Source organism: Paralichthys olivaceus, chromosome 20 (assembly GCF_024713975.1).
Source record: "Paralichthys olivaceus isolate ysfri-2021 chromosome 20, ASM2471397v2, whole genome shotgun sequence".
Lineage (NCBI taxonomy): Eukaryota > Metazoa > Chordata > Actinopteri > Pleuronectiformes > Paralichthyidae > Paralichthys > Paralichthys olivaceus.
The window spans coordinates 1846002-1863628 of NC_091112.1; the positions used below are offsets into that span (position 1 = coordinate 1846002).

Here is a 17627-nt window from a genome sequence, read left to right on the forward strand (position 1 = left end):
TTATTCTGTCATCAACACTTTAAAAAAAAAAGGGGAACCTAAACCTGTACTATTCAGACACTGACTTCCGTTGTCCTTTTCAGAATAAAACGATGTAGTGAACGTTCACCATCTTGTACAGTTTTTGAGAAATGAATTAATACGTGAACTCAGAATATTTTTGAATCATAGAAAAACCCTAAATTATCCATATATTTAACTAGTTATGCTGGTGATATATTGACTGATATGTAATGTTATGAGATAGTAAAGCAACGATGTAGATATTCATGATAAATGTACAGTTGTTAAATAATTCTATCGAAAATCTGTCGATAAAAATGATTTTGTTTTATTTTAAATTCATAACTTTCGACAAGTCTTTCAAATTAAAAAGACACGAGACGGAATTTGATGGTTTGTGGGTTTTTCATTTGAGCATTTCGTGTAAACATATTTATTATTTTTGTACCGTTGCCAAATAAATGTAAATGAAATTGAGATTTTAATGATTTTTTATTTTTATTTCTGATGAATCTACTGCCTTCTACGTGTTTTTTCAAATTAAAAGCAAGCAACCCGGAATTGGATAAAATCGTTTGTTAAATTTGAATCTCAGTTTCTGGTTTAATTATATTCACGGTTCGTTTACCGTTTTTAAATAAAGTTAAATGGTCGAGAGATTAAAATAGTTTTTTAAATGAATCTATAACTTCTTTAGCGTCTTTCAAATTACAAACACGCAGGTCTCGGTTTGATTTCATCGTTGATGACATTTGATTCGAATCTTTTCATGAAATAATTAAATATTGTCAAAGCTTTTTTTTTTTTTTAAAAACAATTAAAAAACCTTTTCTGAATTTATCAATGGTTCTTAATGGGGTGGAATCATCCAATGGGTGTCGACGTTACTCAGCCTCAGCCAATCAGAGGAGGCGATGCTGGGCGGACTTTAGCGGGTAGATTTTCGACCTGGGTTCTCCGGCGAAGTTGACGAGCGTTGTTTTGTTTTTTTAAACACAAAGTCTGCGGGATTCAAATCACGATATTCTCGAGTCTCCCGGGTCGTTGCTTTTATTCCTCGTGACAATTTTAAGAAAACGCAGCATTTGGACTTTTCTTCCGGTTCGTTATTTTCTCACTTAGCAAAGTCCCAGCCCGATGCTAACGCTAGCTAACCACCGGGAGCCAGTGTTGTGACGATGCGTCGTGAAGGAGCTTGTTCCTCTTTGGTCGTCACGTCAAACTCCAGCCCGTGAACAAGAATCCGTGCGTGTGAGTATGTCTCCGTCCGTGTCAGGGAACGCATCCCTCCATCTTTGTCCCAGTCTCTGTCTGTCCTGTTCCGCGCTGTCACCGGGCTCGATCCCTGCACGGTGTGTTGCTCGTGTTCTCACACGACGTCGCCCCGGATGAAAACCCACAATCATGTGTTCGTGTGTCTGTGTGCGGCTGCTGTGTGTGTGTGTGTGTGTGTGTGTGTGTGTGTGTGTGTGTGTGTGTGTGTGTGTGTGTGTGTGTGTGTGTGTGTGTGTGGGGGGGGGGGGGGGGGTTGTCCCGGTAAACATTTGGCCGGTTAACGGACACAACAGTGAAAATGTTCCTCGGTCCCAGAGGCGCAGCTGGCGCCTGTAAATGTGCTTGTTGTTTGTGTTCAGGAGCTCAAACCCGCTCAGTCACCGAGCTACCGCAGGAAACAAAGAATCACTGAATGATTGAAAAGTCAAAAACATGTTGTAGACTACTGTCAGTTAATTCACAACATTTCTGTACAGACCACTACAGTGGAAGGTGTACTTAATCTGCAAGTAGCACTCAGCAGTAGTTATTTAATTTAAACAAAATCTCATTTGTTATTGTTCGGTCTTTCGGCCTCTGCAGGACTGAACACAATCCTTTTCTCTTCTGCCACTAGGCTCCTTTCTTATTTCACTCATTTCTGACTGTTTTAGTTTTTTTTTTTATGACTTGTCGAGTCTTTTGTTAAACGAGATGTCATGATCAACATTCTCCCTGTTTGTATTTCCTGAAAGCAGAAATAACTAGAGTTTTGGATGGCGGTGGCCCCCGCCTCGATGGCGGATAAGATCATAGTCCTTGACGATGATGAAGAGGAGAGTGCTCAGCCTTCCTTCGCTGCTTCCACCTCGTCCAAGGAGCATCAAGTCAAACATGTCTCGCCACTCAAAGCTCAGCAGCCGGTCCCCACCCACATTACCCAGTCACCCTTTGCCACTGTGAAGAAGCAGAGCCATGTCCTGCACGCAGAGAATGAGAGATTGTTCACCGAGGTGAGTTCTTATTAAAGGACACAAACCGACTGTCTTTTGTTACTTTTCTATGATCTAACTCAAGCACTCAATCCAAGATGAGAGTTGGTAATCTGCTTAAATAACAGTGGTGTTTTTTTTCTCATTTCTTTTTGGTTGATATCAGTAACGTTGCATGAATAGAAATGAATATACTTGCTGGAATAAATGTAACGATAAAGACGTTTTCAGACATATATATATATGGAGAACACAGCAGATGTTTGTCAGAGTCAGGCATGTTCACAACAGGAAAACAATCAAATGACGTTGTCTTTTCAAGTTGTCGTCTTCGTCACCATCATCTACATACACAACTTCTTTCTTTCATCCTGAGATATTTATATTCTTCCACTTTCACGTCTGTCATGTGTTACCAATGTCAGCAACATGCCCACTCTCTCACTCTTTTCATCTGTGTGTTTTCTTTTCTGCTTCCCTCCAGTTTGTGGAGTACTGCTCGACTCTCACCCAGGACTGTCCCGAGGTCTTGAGCTTCCTACAAACCAAGCATGCCAAGGCCTCCCCTGACTATCTGTCATCTGTGGAATTCAGGAACACATTGGGGAGATGTTTGACTCGCGCTCAGGCCCACCGCTCTAAGACCTTTGTCTACATTAATGAACTGTGCACTGTACTCAGGCAGCATACCGCCAAGAAGAGGCAGACCCTCACCAAGGCTGAGCCTGGGTCTTCTACCTCAACACTAAGTTCTCTCCAGCCTACCTCTGTTATGCTTAAAAGTAAAGACAAGACTAAAGATAAGCTGGATGAGGAATGTGGGAAACCCTCAGCTGAAGATGAGCAACCTTCCACCTCAGGGCTGCAGGAAAACAACAAAGTGGACGAACAAGAAACAGAGAAAAAGGCAAAGAGGGCATCCAGGAAACAAGTTAGTAGAGACTTGTTTTGTTGATTCAGCTGATGATTATTGTGATTAATAGTGATATTTGTTTGTTGTTTGAAATGAAGACCAGAAAGTGAAATCAGTGGAGAGTGAAGGAGAATGAAAATATGAACGATAAAAGCAGATAAAACAGTATTAATAACAGGAATCAATAAATATGCATTGATAAGTCAGTGAGTGAGGTCAGTGGACATAAACGTAGCAGCAGTGATTTATATAAAAACAACAGTATATTATTTTGGATGCAGCCTGTGTAGAGGAACACATCTGACTCTTTCTGTCTGTTCTTGATTCCTCTCAGATAGCGTACCTGGAGAACCTGCTGAAGGTGTACAACGACGAGATCTGCCGCCTGCAGCAGGCCGAACTGAGTTTAGACGACCTTGGAGCCGAGGACTCTTTATACATCCAGGAGCACAAGCTGAAACGCAAGGTTAGGTTGGGGGTTTGATGGAGACTCTACTCCACAGGGCTTCAGTTACAAACTCAGTACACCAGGTTTAGTGGCTGCTTGTCAGACGTCTTTGTTCTTTGTCATCTTCTTCTCCAGATGATGAAAATTTATGAAAAGCTGTGTGAACTAAAGGGCTGCAACACACTAACGGGCCGAGTCATTGAGCAGAGGATCGCTTACAATAGCACTCGTTATCCTGAGATCAACAAAAGGGTAAGGCGGCATTTTGTTGCTTAAAATCATTTAAATCAGTGTAAACTAAGTGAAAAGGGCTGAGGGTCCTGACACCATCAGGTCTAGGCTCCTTAAGTTGTGGAGCATGTCATCAGTGTAAACCAGACTGTACCACAGCTGTAGATAACCTCACCTCCTCCCTTGTTTCAGATCGAGCGTTTCATTAACAGTCCAGAGGCACAGAGGAACCCTCCGGATTACCAAGACATCCTCCAGCTGGTGTTGCGCGCCAACGAACGCTACAAGCTTTGTCTGAGCAGGAAAGTACTGAACCACATAGCCCTGGACGCCTTCAGAGAGACCGGGAGCCGCATGCAGGAGAGACGTCACCTTGACCTGGTCTACAACTTCGGCTCGCATCTCACCGACAACTACAAACCTTGTAAGGCTCCTGTTTCTCAGAGTGCCTTTTATTCAAATTAATTTAAATATCAAAAAAATGTTCCATTCCATCTCTTTTCTTTCTTTCTTTTGTTGTTATCTAAATCTAATTTATTCACCTGTGTTTTTTGTCCCTCTGTTCCTTCTCCCGTTCTCTTGTTGTCATCTCTCTTCTCTTCTCTCCATCACCTTCCGTAGCCTCAGACCCGGCTCTTTTGAACCCCTCACTGCAAAGAAAGCTGCGATCCAACCGAGAAGTGGCACTCTCCAGCTTGGAGGAGGTTATCGCCAAGTACGCCATCAGACAAGACGACACGGAGGAGCAGGAGAGGAACAGAAGACAGGAGAAAGAGGTATGGCTTTATCAGGAGAAGAAGGGCAGCAGATTTCTTCTGCTTTTCTTTGTCTTTCTATCTTGCATCTTCATCTACGTGTATAGTTCCTCTTTTTCATTACTGAGTTCATCTCTGCAACAGCTAAATATTCTGCCTTCAGGGGAGGACCACTAATGAGAAATCACTCCCAATATAATCCAGTTCAGAAGTAAACATATAATTAAATGTTTACATTTCCACCAAAAACTGAACAGTGAAAACTTTCTGAAAGTAGAATTTATTGCAGAGCTCTTATACTGGATTGCAGTAGATTGTTCAGGTTTATTAGATAAAGTGTTTGTTTGATGATCAAACTCAAAGCAAGTAAAGTCAAATCTTTTAGAAAAATAATGTAACAGTTGGTTGTAGATGGAATAATCCTTAAATGTTGGTGTCACTGCTGATGGAGATAATTTACGGGACTGATACGAGATCTTATCCTTTCTTTTTTTTATTGCGACTGCAGCAGCAAGGCCTCAAAAACAAAATGTTTCTGAGTGAGTGAGTAAGAGACTTGCACCATTACTGAGCCTATCGGGTGTTGGACTTGTTCGACCAGTTATACATGCATCATAAGTGTGATTGTTTCTGTTGGCTGCTCAATGCACCTGTTTTTTTTCAAACACAGTTTAATGTGAACCACATTAATGAGGAAAGAGGAAACTAGCCAGTTAACTTTGAGCTGCACCATCTTTCCCTCTGTACACTCTCTTCCCCTGGTCGCCCTCTCTCCCCATCATCCGGTTCTGTCTGACTCTCCTCTTACACATCCTGTTTTCAGGACAACAAATCAGAAAAGGGAGGAGAAAGTAAAGAGGTGAATGGAGTGGCAGAGGAGGAAGAAGAACCGGAGGAGGAGGAGGATGAAGAAGAAGATGACTCATCAGATCCAGACATAGAGGAGGAGCTCCAGGCCAGCACGCAGCAGGATGGACCTGGTGAGAGTGAACATGTTAATTCACAATTCTTTAATTTTCACAGGGGAATTATTGGCCGTACTACTGACCAGGTGTTTTGGGTGTTTCCACAGATTTAAGACTTTTAAACTTTGCAGAACATTTCTCATCAACAGTAACAGTAACAATTTCACTGTTTAAATTTTATTTTTATCCGTAGACAATGACGAGAATGAGGACGACAACAGCAATGAGGCGGAGCAAGCAGGAGATGACGCCAACAAGGAGGATCAGACAGACGAGCTGTTGGGAAGCGTTAAAGAAGAGGTAGAAGAGCCAGTCACGAGTGGACTCAGTCCTCTATCTGATGACAACAAATCCCAGATCTCGCTGTCTGATATCCCCTCACCTAGAGACAGCCCGAGTCAATCAGAGCCCATGCAGACTGATGAGCAGCAGCCATTGTCTAATGGTAAACTTGCAGGACTAGAGGAGTGTGTCGATTCCTCCAACCATGTCTCGGCCGTGCTGGTAAGCACCAGTCAAGTGACTGCAGACATCTCCCTGGTAGCAGCCAATGGGGAGTCTTCACCTCCATCATCAGCAATGATCTCAGAAAAATCGAACACGATGACCACCAACGGCACGTCGCCACCCCCCAGCCCCAGAGCTACGAGGAGTCAGAAGAGGAAGAGGGAGGAAATAACACCAGAGGTCTCCATAAATACAAAGCACATCCAGGACAGGTACTGTCAGGCTTTACTGTCATGTATTACACATTGTGATAGTTGCAGCAGTGAAACAAGTTAAGTTTACTTATTTCTCAAAGTAAATCTAATGTTGTACAGTTTGATTGTTGATTAGATTTTTGAAGCTTTTTATTGGTGGGTTGGTTTGAAACATTTCGACAAAAGAAATGAGAAACTTAGGGAATCTTTTATTTTAGAAACTGTTAAAATGGGACTTTTAATATTCAAAAATAAATCAACATGGTCATGCCAAAGCTTCTCCATCGCCCTCTGGTGGCAGGTCATAAACCTCACCTCTATTTTAGCAGATGGACCAGACTAAAGATGTCAAAGTAGACGCCAGATAAATCTTTTTTCCAAAGATGGTGTTTGTTAAATGTCTTATAAAGAAGATATAAAAATAAGGTCACAGCTGAGACCGACTCAAGTGGTCGAGCACAACGAAGTGACTGGGACCTCGCTACAGCGACTCCATCCCCCGATCGCTACTGGACAGATCGTGGCTTCAAATGACGTCATCGGTGCAAGATGGCAGTGTTTGTATTCAGGATATTTTAGCTTCACTTCTGGGTAGTGGAGATGTGTCGTCGACAGTCTACTGCGTCTGTGACAGAATGTGTCCTCAAATGCAGCCTCTGAAGGATGTCGACCCCTGAATGGAGACACAGCTATTGTACAAACTGAAATATGCGATTTTTGACACTGCAATTGTTAATTATATATAATAAATTCCATTTATCAGACAGATTTTTACCTGCACAGTAATCTTTCTACATCCTTCCCTCCTCTGCTCAGTGAGGTAGACATCCCTCTGGATATGGGTGTTTTTAGCTGCAATTCTCCACCAGCCATCCGAGCAGACACTCCCCCCCAGGACCTTGTCAGCAGCTCACAGCTGACGCCGCCTCCCAAGAAAAACAAGGTATATCCTCATGTGATAATTCTGTACTAGTGTCCTGTTAATTTAAACAACTGCACTCCTGTGATTTGGTTTTTAACATTACATTTTTACAGCCAAGATTTGTTTGTGTTTCCAGGTGAACGTGGCGACCCAGTGTGACCCAGATGAGATCATTGTCCTCTCTGACTCAGAGTGACCCTTCACCTTTGACCCCTCACTAGTACTGCAGAGACTCTTCCACCTCTGGCTTGATCCTGGCAGCGATTTCCTGAAAGCTCCTGTTTCTCGAATTGTTGAGAAAAGTGCTGGTATAAATCCAAACAGTCAAGAAATTTTACAAAACGGAAGACAGGGAAAGCTGAATTTAGTACCTCATGTCAACTGATTACCAAACAAAAGCAAAGGCAGGTTTTTGTAAACAACTTTAATAAAATAATTGTGAGCTAACATTAACAGGAAAGAGCGTGAACAGGATGTTTTTTTGTGAGGGGGGGGCAAAGTTCTTGGAGGCCTCATGTTCCGACACATTCTTCAGAGAAAACCTTTTATTTTTCTCGGAGCAGAGAAACGCCGGCCGAGGTCGACCTCGGCTGTTTTATCTGACTTATGTTTTCTACAGAGAGTTCGTCTGAATCGTTTAGAAGACTAAAGCTGTTTCCTGCCCGTCAGCGCAACACTACTGATGCTCCTGTGGTTCCCTCTGGCAGCATCATTGAAATGATTGTTACTGACATGAACCCTGAACTTTACCGAGTGTTCATTAGGTAAGAATCCAGTGCCTGAAAACACGACCTGTACAGTCGGACATGCGGCCGGAACAGAGAGTTTTTGTTTTCACAGACACTCGACTGGCGGCAGCAGCAGCTCCCTGCCGGTTTGTTTACATTTTTATATTTCAGTGGCGTCTTCAGCAGAGGGAAGTGCGGCTCTGTATAAGAGGAAATGATTTGACTTGCTGTTGATATTGATGTTTTGAGTGAGTGAGCTGTGTGGTGGTTTGCACTTTGTTGACAGCAGTGATGATGGAGATCTTTTTTAATGTTTTCCCTTCAAACATATTTAAATTTTTTTGGTTTAATATAAAGTAACTTTCTTGATTCAGACCTGTGGCTGCTGCAGCCTCACTGAATCGTTTCCTATAATTAGTCCAAGTGAATAATTTATATTTTTCTTACTGGGAACAAATCCCACCAAAAGACCAAAACTGTTCATGAATTATGAATCAACTTTGTATCTGAAGTCTGATTAATCTCTGAGCTCCATTATTGTCCAAGAACATGCACAGAACACAAACTAGGTTATTTTGACTCAGTCCGTCACACACACCGTCCCGATGTCAGAAATACACACATACCTGGCCACAGTCCAACAGTTCCTTATGAATCCACATTTTAATTCACTGGATCCAGATTTTTGTTTGGATCTGCACCACGTTGTACACACCCATAAACATCTGTCTTTTTTTCTTCCTATAAAGATCTATGAAATATTCTTTGGGCAATCAGTGAAAATATCTAATCACACAATGTTAAATTAATTGATCCACGCCAAAATTTAGTGGGGTCTTTCTTGGTCCATGTAACATCCTTCCATCAGTTTCATAGTTTTTGTTTAATCCTGCTGACAATCCAAACACCCAACAAACAGACGGGTGACAACTTCCTCTTTAGCGGAAAGAACCAGAGGGTTTGGAGCCGAGAGCCACGAGAGACAGACTAATGCATCGTTGCTTTTGGTCTTTTTGTGGCGTTTGTTGACAATAAAGAAAAGCAGAACATTTTCAGGCTCAATGTTAAAATGTTTGTCTTGATTCTGACTTATCTGAAAGAAAAATCATGCATCATCGTCACAGATTGTGTCATCATGCAACTGACCATCACCCAGAAAACGATTATCTATCAATCTAATCTGGAGATAAACAACTGTTAACATCTCAAATACCTGTAAAAAAAACTGAGTTCTCAACAAGGAAGTTTCTTAAATGTAAGAATGAAATCCAGCTTGACTAAAAAAATCAAACCAGTGAAGTTGATATTTTTACATCCCTGTTATATTAAGAGTAAAGTTTTTTTTCATGTTGGACAGTGTTGCCTTTAATGATCAGCGAATATGATAGATACAGTTTCTGTGGCCAAAGTGCAGATGTGTTGCTGCTCCTGTAAAAGATGGACAGTGTTTAATTCCACTTTATTAAATTTTGCCACATGTGAAATATTTTTGGGGAAATGCTCTTTTCTAAGTTTCTAGAATGTAGCCCAGGAATGTAGTTATTGTAACTGCGACCCATCAGGCCTCATTTTTGCAGAGGAGCGATCATCATTCACTGTGAAGAATGTTTTCTTTTTAATTTTTGATAAAAATAAATGATGCATTTTGTTATATACAGACTCTGTGTTGCTGATTTGGGGATTTACCGGTTCTTGAACTAAATGTATCAGATATTGAGAAGACGTGAACGTGAATTTTAATGTTTTTTTTGGTTAATGTGATTTTAGAAATGATGTTTTCTACCACAGACTCTAAATAAAGATGGACAACACGTCTCCACTTCCTCCTACTGTCCAGAAATGAAGCCTATGTATCTCGGATACGAATCTTGTGCTTTTGACGACATTCGGAGCCCGAGCTTGTGCAGCAGCGATCGTGGTGCGTGGCTGTGGTATCAAAGTCCTCGCCCAATCACAAGTTAGTCTCAGCTGTCAATCATTACATTTCACCTGGTTTTTATATCATCAAGTAACTAATTAAAGCCAAACTTCACAGTTAAAAAACTAACAGATATATTTATACATTTATCTGATGTGTGACGTTAATTTGGTCCATGTCCCATCTGCTTACAAGGAGGATACTAGGTTTATGACTTATAATGTAGCAGGCCACCAGGAGGCGATCAAAAATGATTTGGCTTCATTTTTGTGTCGTCCATCTTTATTTATAATGGTCTCATACATAGACGAAGCCAAAGATTTCTTTCCATTTGTCGAGAACAGATTAAAAACAAACTCTGACTAGTATTTGCACCAAGAAATTTATTAATCCATTATTTCTGATACAGGGCAGATTTGAATATTCATGTACTGTAGTTTCTTACATTATTAGTATCACTCCATTCAGGATTTACAACGTTTTCTGTTCAACAATCAGCTGGTCAGTCAAAGACGTTAAAGAACCTGTGTAATGTACAAAAATAATAAAAAGACCTCAGTGTGGTTTGCAGCAGCTTTCAGCTCTGATCCTCCATCGTCATGTTTCTCTATCATTCATTCACATTAGACTCATGGCTTCAGACAGTTGTCGTTTTGATTTGTTGTTGGTCAGAAACAAGACAAGAAAACGTGAGGTCTCTTTGTTATTAATAAATTTTTTTGTTAGAAGAAAAGTTTTATTAAATGAGATAAACTTTCCAATTTGGACGTTTTAATATCAGAGGGCTGTTTTAAACATTTTTTAACATCTGTAATTCTTAAAAAAATTTAAAAAGTCGAATTCTACATAAGAGAATTGAGGTGCAGTTGTATTGAAATTACGTTTATATCTGTCTGATATAAACTGCTGCTCTATTATTTGAAGCAACTCTATGACTCAATACTTTAAAACAGCAGTTTGATGTTTCGGTGACTGAATATGGAGAATGTTTCCTTTTTTCATTCCCACTTCTCGACCAGAACGTCCTGCAGAGGGCGCTGTTGCTGAGTAAGGGTTACATAGTGTTGCTTTAAATATTGGTTGAACCTTCCTGTGGCTGACTGGTGAAGATGATCCGGAGGTAAAGTGTGAGAGTGGGAGACTGAAACTCTGTCTGCATGTTTAAAAGCTGTCGAGTGTTGGCGCACTTCAAACTGCTCACCAAAGAAAACCATGAGATCACCATGAGACACATCTCTCACACGTTAACGTCCAGTGTTTTCTCTTTTGCTCTAATTCAGCAGCAGCACGAACAAACATCAGCTGAAGCACAGTCCTGAACACAGATCACTCACCACTTGGACGAGCTGCAAACCTGGGTCTATAAAAACATCCAAACTCAGCCTTCACAGAAGGTAAAACATTCACATCCTCTGTAGGGAAACATCTCTGAAGGCATTCGACATGTTCATGAGGTCACGTGTGATATTTCCTCCTCCGCTCACTGTGCGTTAACTTCACTGCAACACTGGAACTATGTTTGGTTTGGTTGACGTTATGTTGGACATGGAACTAAAACAGTTACAGCCACATATCTTCATGAACACACATTATAACATCGTCTCTTTGTAACAGTGTCAGCTCTGACCACAAGGGGGTGCAAACATCTCAAATATTGATTATTATGATGTTTTGGCTTCATTGCTGGATAGTGGGAGGAAGTGTCGTCCATCTTTAGTTTACAGTCAATGCTTCATAACTGGATTAAACTCGACATTCAGAGGAGGTATAAGCACTATACACTGTATAGCTTAGTTATGTTCACCATCTTCCATCGTCAGGTTTCCCTAAAGCTACTTGATGCTTATTGAAATTTTAGGACACCCAGTGCAGAACAAATTAAAAAATGTTCTCAAGAACTAGAATCTGTCCCAAGTTAGTATTTGTTCCAGGTCTGACGTTATATATATATATATATATATATCTCTATATATTTACAATTAGAATAATATACTCACAGCACGAGACCTCTGTGAACGACAAAGTAAGAAAGTGAAAGCAGGTAACAGCAGCGAAACTGGCGAACAAGTCCGAACTGTCCTTCCCTGTTCACGTGTCGGGGACGTGTCCCCCTGTGATGAGAAGAATGACTGATCTGTAACTGTAACCCAAACAGCAGCGTGGTGTCATCAGTTTGTTACATGGGGCAGGAAAAGATGCACCGCGGCTGCTGCTGTGAGGAATTCAAAGAAAAAGAAGAGAAACACAAATCTGCAATGTTTTCGTCTTTAAGACTTTAACTAAGAAATCTGAGTGAGCTTTGAAATCTGCTAAAAACCTGGTGCCTGTTTTGGTTTCACTATGTAAATCTCCTCTTTTCCTTCATTCCTAGTTTTTTTTTAAATCTGATTACAGCAAGAAATCACAATACAATACTGCAGAAAAATCACAGCGATTTAGAAACAGCCATTTTTCTACTCTACAGATATAATGTTGTCACAGTTAGTGAAGCACTGTCTTCTCATTTTTGGTTTCCTCTCGACACACACGCACTCTCCCGCAAAACCAAAAAAATAAACTTTAATAACATCTCACATATTTAAACAATAGCTTACTCACTGAGACAAAAGCTCATTTTTTTATGAGGCCACTTTTCGGAGACAGGTTTCATGGAACATGTACTGCAGATAACTTCTGATAGAAAAGTATGTTTGAGAAACTTCTCCCCACAAGTCCACTGGAATCTCAACGTCCTGTTTTTCTGTGTACATCTACAGCTTCTGCTTCAGTGTCCAACTGGAGCCTCACCTGTTCTCCATGATACGCACTTCCTGCTTGAAATGCTGAGTGTTGGCAGTTAAGAGTTGTTAGTAAAACAGCAGCAGGAACCAGGAACACGACTATTATCTCACCAAGAGGCCCGTTGGACATGACACACAGTTTTGGTTTAAGTCACACTGTTATCATTGGCACTGTCTTCACCACACACACTCCGACCCAACACCAGAGCACCAAACATCCCAGATCCCTGACCTGGACTCTGAGAGACGACCCCCAGAAGCGCCCCTGCGGCTGCCATGTTGTTGCTGTTGCTGCTTCCTGTGGCTGAGACGCCGCCGGTGAGATGTGGAGAAGAAACAGACACTCCTCCTCTTCCTCCTCCTCCCTGAACATTACCCTGACCTCCCTCACCTGCAGACAGGAGGAGGTGAGCGGAGGAAATCAAATCCGTCCCATCCTCCCCTCCGCCTCCCCCTCTTCTCCCTCCCTCGCCGCTGCCCCCTCCTTCCCCGCTCTCCCCCAGCCTGCTGCGCCTCTCGCAGTGCGAGCGGTGCCTCATGAAGCTGTCGCGCCACATGAACTTCTTGCCACAGCCGAGGCAGTCGTACGGCTTGAGGCCCGTGTGCGTCTTCATGTGCTCCGTGAGGTGATGCTTCATCTTGAACTTCTTGGCACAGACGGGGCAGTGGAAGGGCCTCAGGTCCAGGTGCATGTTAATGTGGCGATCCCTCATGCTCTTGTGGGTGAACGTCTTACCACAGTGACACATAAACATTTTCCCAGAACCCCCAGTGCTGCTGTTGCTGCCACTGCTGCCACCTCCAATCCCCCCACTGTCCATGCCATCAACTCCCAAACCACCCTGCATCGACAGTTGGACCGCACCATGCTCCAGATTGGGACCTTTGAAAGACGCTGCTCCTATCATCCCACCTGCCATCCCTAGAGGGGGGGCGGCAGCGTCCAGCGAGAGTCCAGAGGCCTGGCTGTAGAGGAGGATCTGGTTCCCCTGCATGTCCAGGGGGAAGAGCTGGGCACGGGCCGTAGCCGCAGACTGAACCTGGCCCAGCAGCGCTGAAACCGCACGGTTCGCGCTCTGGCTCTGACCTGCAGCGCTGTCGTGAAGGTGCTGAGCTAACGTCTGGTCCATTAAACTGCCTTCAAACTTGAGGTAGTCTTCTGAAGACTGGCAGTAGTCCATCTAGAGACAGACGGGGAGAGGGGACTTTAGATGTGATGAACGCTTAACAACAAAAACCTACCTGGAGAGACAGTTTGCTGGGATCGGCATCATCGGGACTCTTAAAACTGTCAATGTGATTTTACATATTCTGCTCTCGGTGCAGCATGGGTTCAATGTGGAGGCAACTAGAGTCCCTGAGTCTGAGTCTGAGCCTCGTTCTGTGCAATTTGAAATCTTCATCAGGTCTGACTCATTGTGGCAGTGCCACGTTATAAATCTTTAGACTTTCAGCTCACCTGTGAGTCCATGTCGTTCTCGGCTCTGCCTCCCAGCTCGACAGAGAGGCTCCTGACGTTGGAGATGTTGAAGTCGCTCCTCTCCCTCTCTCTGGCCAGCTCCAGCTCCCTCTCGTCCTCGTCCTCCTCGTCCTCGCCTCCTTCTTCCCCGGACACAACGATGAGGTCGTCGTCCTCCATGCGTTCTGTTTTCACCACCACCCACTGTTTGCGAGGCATGATGCTGGGCTGGCTGTAGGTGGGACGCTTCTGCGGTGGCAGCACTGAGTCCACTCCGTCCTTTCAGTTGAGATATTTCACAGTATGATTAAATGAGATATCGGCTCTTTGTCGTCAGTGAAAGCTCGTTCATCTTCGTCATGTTTAAATAAAGCTTTTTCTGGCTTTAAATGAGTTTGGAACATTGATTTAATATCAATATTTATTTGCTTTTGTAAATGTTGTGAAATCATCAAAATACAGAAAATAATGAGCGACTGACTAAATAATGCATCATTTCTTCTGCAGGATTTATTTCTGCTGACTGGAAATAATGTTTAATACATACAGTATATATATAAACATGAAAAAAGAGTTTCATGATCTACAGTAATTTAAAATATATACATTTTATATAAAGAACAAAACATTTATTTATTTGAATGTAAAACTTCCTGAATCTAATTTTAAAGGTGAAATGTGCATCAGTGTCAGGACCTTCACCTGATAGGACGAAACTCCGAAGCTGTCGCTGACCCCGACTTCCTGCTCTGACACTGAACTCATTTTCTTCCTCCTCCCGCTGCCTCCTCCTCTTCCTCTCTTCCTTTGGTGGTACAACACCTCCTCCTCTTCCTCCTCTACGTCCTCCTCCTCTTCCTCAATTAGAAAGGCCTCCTCCCCTCCTGATGGGGTGCAGTAGCTGGGGGTGTTGTTCGCCCCTCCTCCGTCCACTGAAGCTCCAGCTGCAGCTGCACCGCTTCCGCCAAAACTGCTCCCGTCTCTGGGGCTGAAGTAGTTGGTGCTGCTGGGCGACTGGCTCTCACTCACGGAAGCGTGGCTGGGAAGTTGTGAGGCACGCTGGGGCTCGTTGGAGCCCGCCACCTGAGCTTGACCACTACCACCATCACCACCACGGGCTCCATTACCACCAGCTGCAACACTGTCACTGTTGCTGCTGCTACAGCCGGGGTTAGCTGCACCCGCACCTCCTTCCACCCCGGTTTTGTCCTGCACGCCTCCTCCACTGTTCCCCCCTCCGGCCGCAGCTCGGCCCTCCTTCAGCAGCTCAGTGCACTTGTCCACGATGTGCCACATTTGCAGGACGCTGCCCACTGTGAGGTAGTTGACGATGTCTTCGCGCAGCATCCGGAGCTGACCCGTGTAGGCACAGCTCAGCACGCTCTCAAACGCCAGCGGGTCCATCACGGCCGGGATGGAGACCGTAGACATGTCCTTCAGTAGCACCTGGGGATGGATGAAGGACGATATATCACAACCTGACAGCCAGCTCCTCACACAGATAACTGGGGCCTCAATTTATCTTTGGCAGATGAATAAGGCTTGAAAATCCAATTTCATTTTTAATATTTAAAGTAAACACAAATAATCTATTAACTAGAATGGCATTCAGTGAATACCAACACCAAGTCCCCTTCAATTCAATCAAGCTGCACCAAACCGCACTTTTTTTCCCTCAAGACTCATGAATAAAAATAAAAAAACCTTCTCTCTCACAGTCTTACAGAAAGTGATAACACATTCCTGGTTTGCCTCAAATTATATGGGTTCTTTCTTGATCCATGTCCGATCCTTTCACTAAATTTTGTGCAAATCAGTTCATCAGTTTTTATGTAATCCTGCTGATAATCAAATTGACAGAGGCGGATATTAACATAACAGTGGCGTCAGAAACGTTTAAAGTCTGATTCATCAGATCACATCACGCCACTCCCACCTGGTCATGGAAGTAGGGTGAGGATGCGGCCAGGACGCAGCGGTGGGCCTTGAACACTTGTCCCTGGACGTGGATGGAGAGGTCACAGAGCCTGCCGTCCTCTCTCTGCCGGTTCAGGCTGTCCAGCACCGAGGCCTGAGCGCTGGGGAAGCACACCTGCACCATCGAGCCAGATGTGTCACTGTGAGCTGAACTGCTGCTGCTGCCCACCTCCGTGGGCAGGGACTGCATCTGCGGGGTAGAAAAACTTTCATCACTCGCAGTTTTGTCAGTTATGTCCAGACCATGGTCTGCACATACTCTACATAGCTCCTAAAGATCGTCTCCTTCGGGAGCTATGGAGGATGTCCAGAGAAAGATCTACTGGATCCTTCATTGCTCAGGAATGGAAGGATGCATTTGAAGGAGACTTTGAGATGGAACAGGTAGCGCCCGTCGTGACACAGTCTTCGAATGCAGCCCCCGAAGGATGCAACTCTTAACAGACTGTATTTCTCACCACGACTGACTCAAAGCTGAATATTGTGATCAAATGTATAACAGGCAGATGTTATGTATAGTGTGACACTTCCCTGTGTAATCACACGTTTATTCTTGATCAGAGATTTATTGCACTTCTGTCCGTTCTGGGAGAGGGACCCTCACATGTGGCTCTCCCTGAGGTTTCCCCCGTTAATTGTTTTTTGTGGTAGTTTTACTCTCCAGGGGGTTAAGAACAGAGGTTGTCGCACCTTCTTCAGCCCTGTAAGAGAACGTGTGATTTGTGAGTACGGGCTAAAGAAATAACATTTTAACTGATGGAGGAGAACGTTACTTGGAAAAGCAGAATTCACTGTGAATGAGAGCCGTCAGTCACAGTCTGGGTTCAGTGGCAGAGCTCAGATCATCAGTGTCACATGCACACACTTCGTCTCTGGTTGATCAGTATGGAGAGAATCAACAACAGCAAACCAGAGCTGTGGACGGAGGAGGTGTTGGTGGAGCTGGAGGTGTTAGTGATGATGAAGATGATGTTAGTGGTGATGATGAAGATGATGGTGTTAGTGGAGCTGGAGGTGTTAGTGATGATGAAGATGATGTTAGTGGTGATGATGAAGATGATGGTGTTAGTGGAGCTGGTGGTGTTAGTGATGATGATGATGATGTTAGTGGTGATGATGAAGATGATGGTGTTAGTGGAGCTGGTGGTGTTCGTGATGATGAGGATGATGAAGATGCAGCAGACAACCAGCTGTTTTAGCCTCAGACTCTGATCACACCGTTACAGATGTGACGTTAGCCTGTTAGCTAGCTCCTCACACGGCCACACACACACATGAACTGACCGTCTCAGTTGACCGAACAGCGGCTCAGAGTGAAGAGTGTGTCCGAGCCGAGGGCAGCGAGTCCCGCGGGTTCCTCCGCGACCTGAAGTCTAACGACCATCTTTAGGAAACAACTCTTCTTCTCCTGTGGAGCTGCAGCGGCAGACAGACACTGCGCCTTTAACCAGCTCCAGACAGGCGAGCCAGACTTTAGCCGACCAAAAAGAAATCATCATTTTACTTACAATAAATACAACTTTAATCATTCACTCATTTTATTTATCCTGGATTCTATGAAAAAAAAAATCGTGTGAATTT

At 43.6% G+C, this 17627-nt stretch overlaps 2 protein-coding genes across 2 annotated transcripts; one reads left to right on the plus strand and one right to left on the minus strand.

Annotated features, from left to right (window-relative positions):
* Positions 1–107: 107 nt before the first annotated feature.
* daxx (death-domain associated protein) lies at positions 108–7644 on the plus strand. The gene is made up of 11 exons (XM_020110252.2): positions 108–1254; positions 2016–2270; positions 2734–3180; positions 3497–3628; positions 3746–3862; positions 4034–4265; positions 4463–4617; positions 5420–5576; positions 5755–6280; positions 7079–7205; positions 7321–7644. The coding sequence occupies exons 2-11, from the start codon at positions 2034–2036 to the stop codon at positions 7378–7380; spliced, it is 2190 nt and encodes a 729-aa protein (XP_019965811.2). The 5' UTR covers positions 108–1254; positions 2016–2033; the 3' UTR covers positions 7381–7644.
* Positions 7645–10196: 2552 nt separating this feature from the next.
* Positions 10197–17546, minus strand: zbtb22b (zinc finger and BTB domain containing 22b). The gene is made up of 5 exons (XM_069516109.1): positions 17331–17546; positions 16006–16236; positions 14772–15515; positions 14070–14348; positions 10197–13791 (listed from the first exon to the last, which is right to left on the minus strand). The coding sequence occupies exons 2-5, from the start codon at positions 16234–16236 to the stop codon at positions 12757–12759; spliced, it is 2289 nt and encodes a 762-aa protein (XP_069372210.1). The 5' UTR covers positions 17331–17546; the 3' UTR covers positions 10197–12756.
* Between the last annotated feature and the right edge of the window lie 81 nt (positions 17547–17627).

What these genes read in the sequence shown, in the direction of transcription:
- zbtb22b (XM_069516109.1), bottom strand. Translation starts at nt 16,236, where the DNA reads ATGCAGTCCCTGCCCACGGAGGTGGGCAGCAGCAGCAGTTCAGCTCAC. An exon ending in TCGGAGTTTCGTCCTATCAG is followed by an intron (nt 14,349 to 14,771) that starts GTGAAGGTCCTG and finishes CTCAACTGAAAG; the next exon opens with GACGGAGTGGACTCAGTGCT. An exon ending in AGAACGACATGGACTCACAG is followed by an intron (nt 13,792 to 14,069) that starts GTGAGCTGAAAG and finishes GTCTGTCTCTAG; the next exon opens with ATGGACTACTGCCAGTCTTC.
- daxx (XM_020110252.2), top strand. Translation starts at nt 2,034, where the DNA reads ATGGCGGTGGCCCCCGCCTCGATGGCGGATAAGATCATAGTCCTTGAC. An exon ending in ATGAGAGATTGTTCACCGAG is followed by an intron (nt 2,271 to 2,733) that starts GTGAGTTCTTAT and finishes GCTTCCCTCCAG; the next exon opens with TTTGTGGAGTACTGCTCGAC. An exon ending in ACAGAAGACAGGAGAAAGAG is followed by an intron (nt 4,618 to 5,419) that starts GTATGGCTTTAT and finishes TCCTGTTTTCAG; the next exon opens with GACAACAAATCAGAAAAGGG.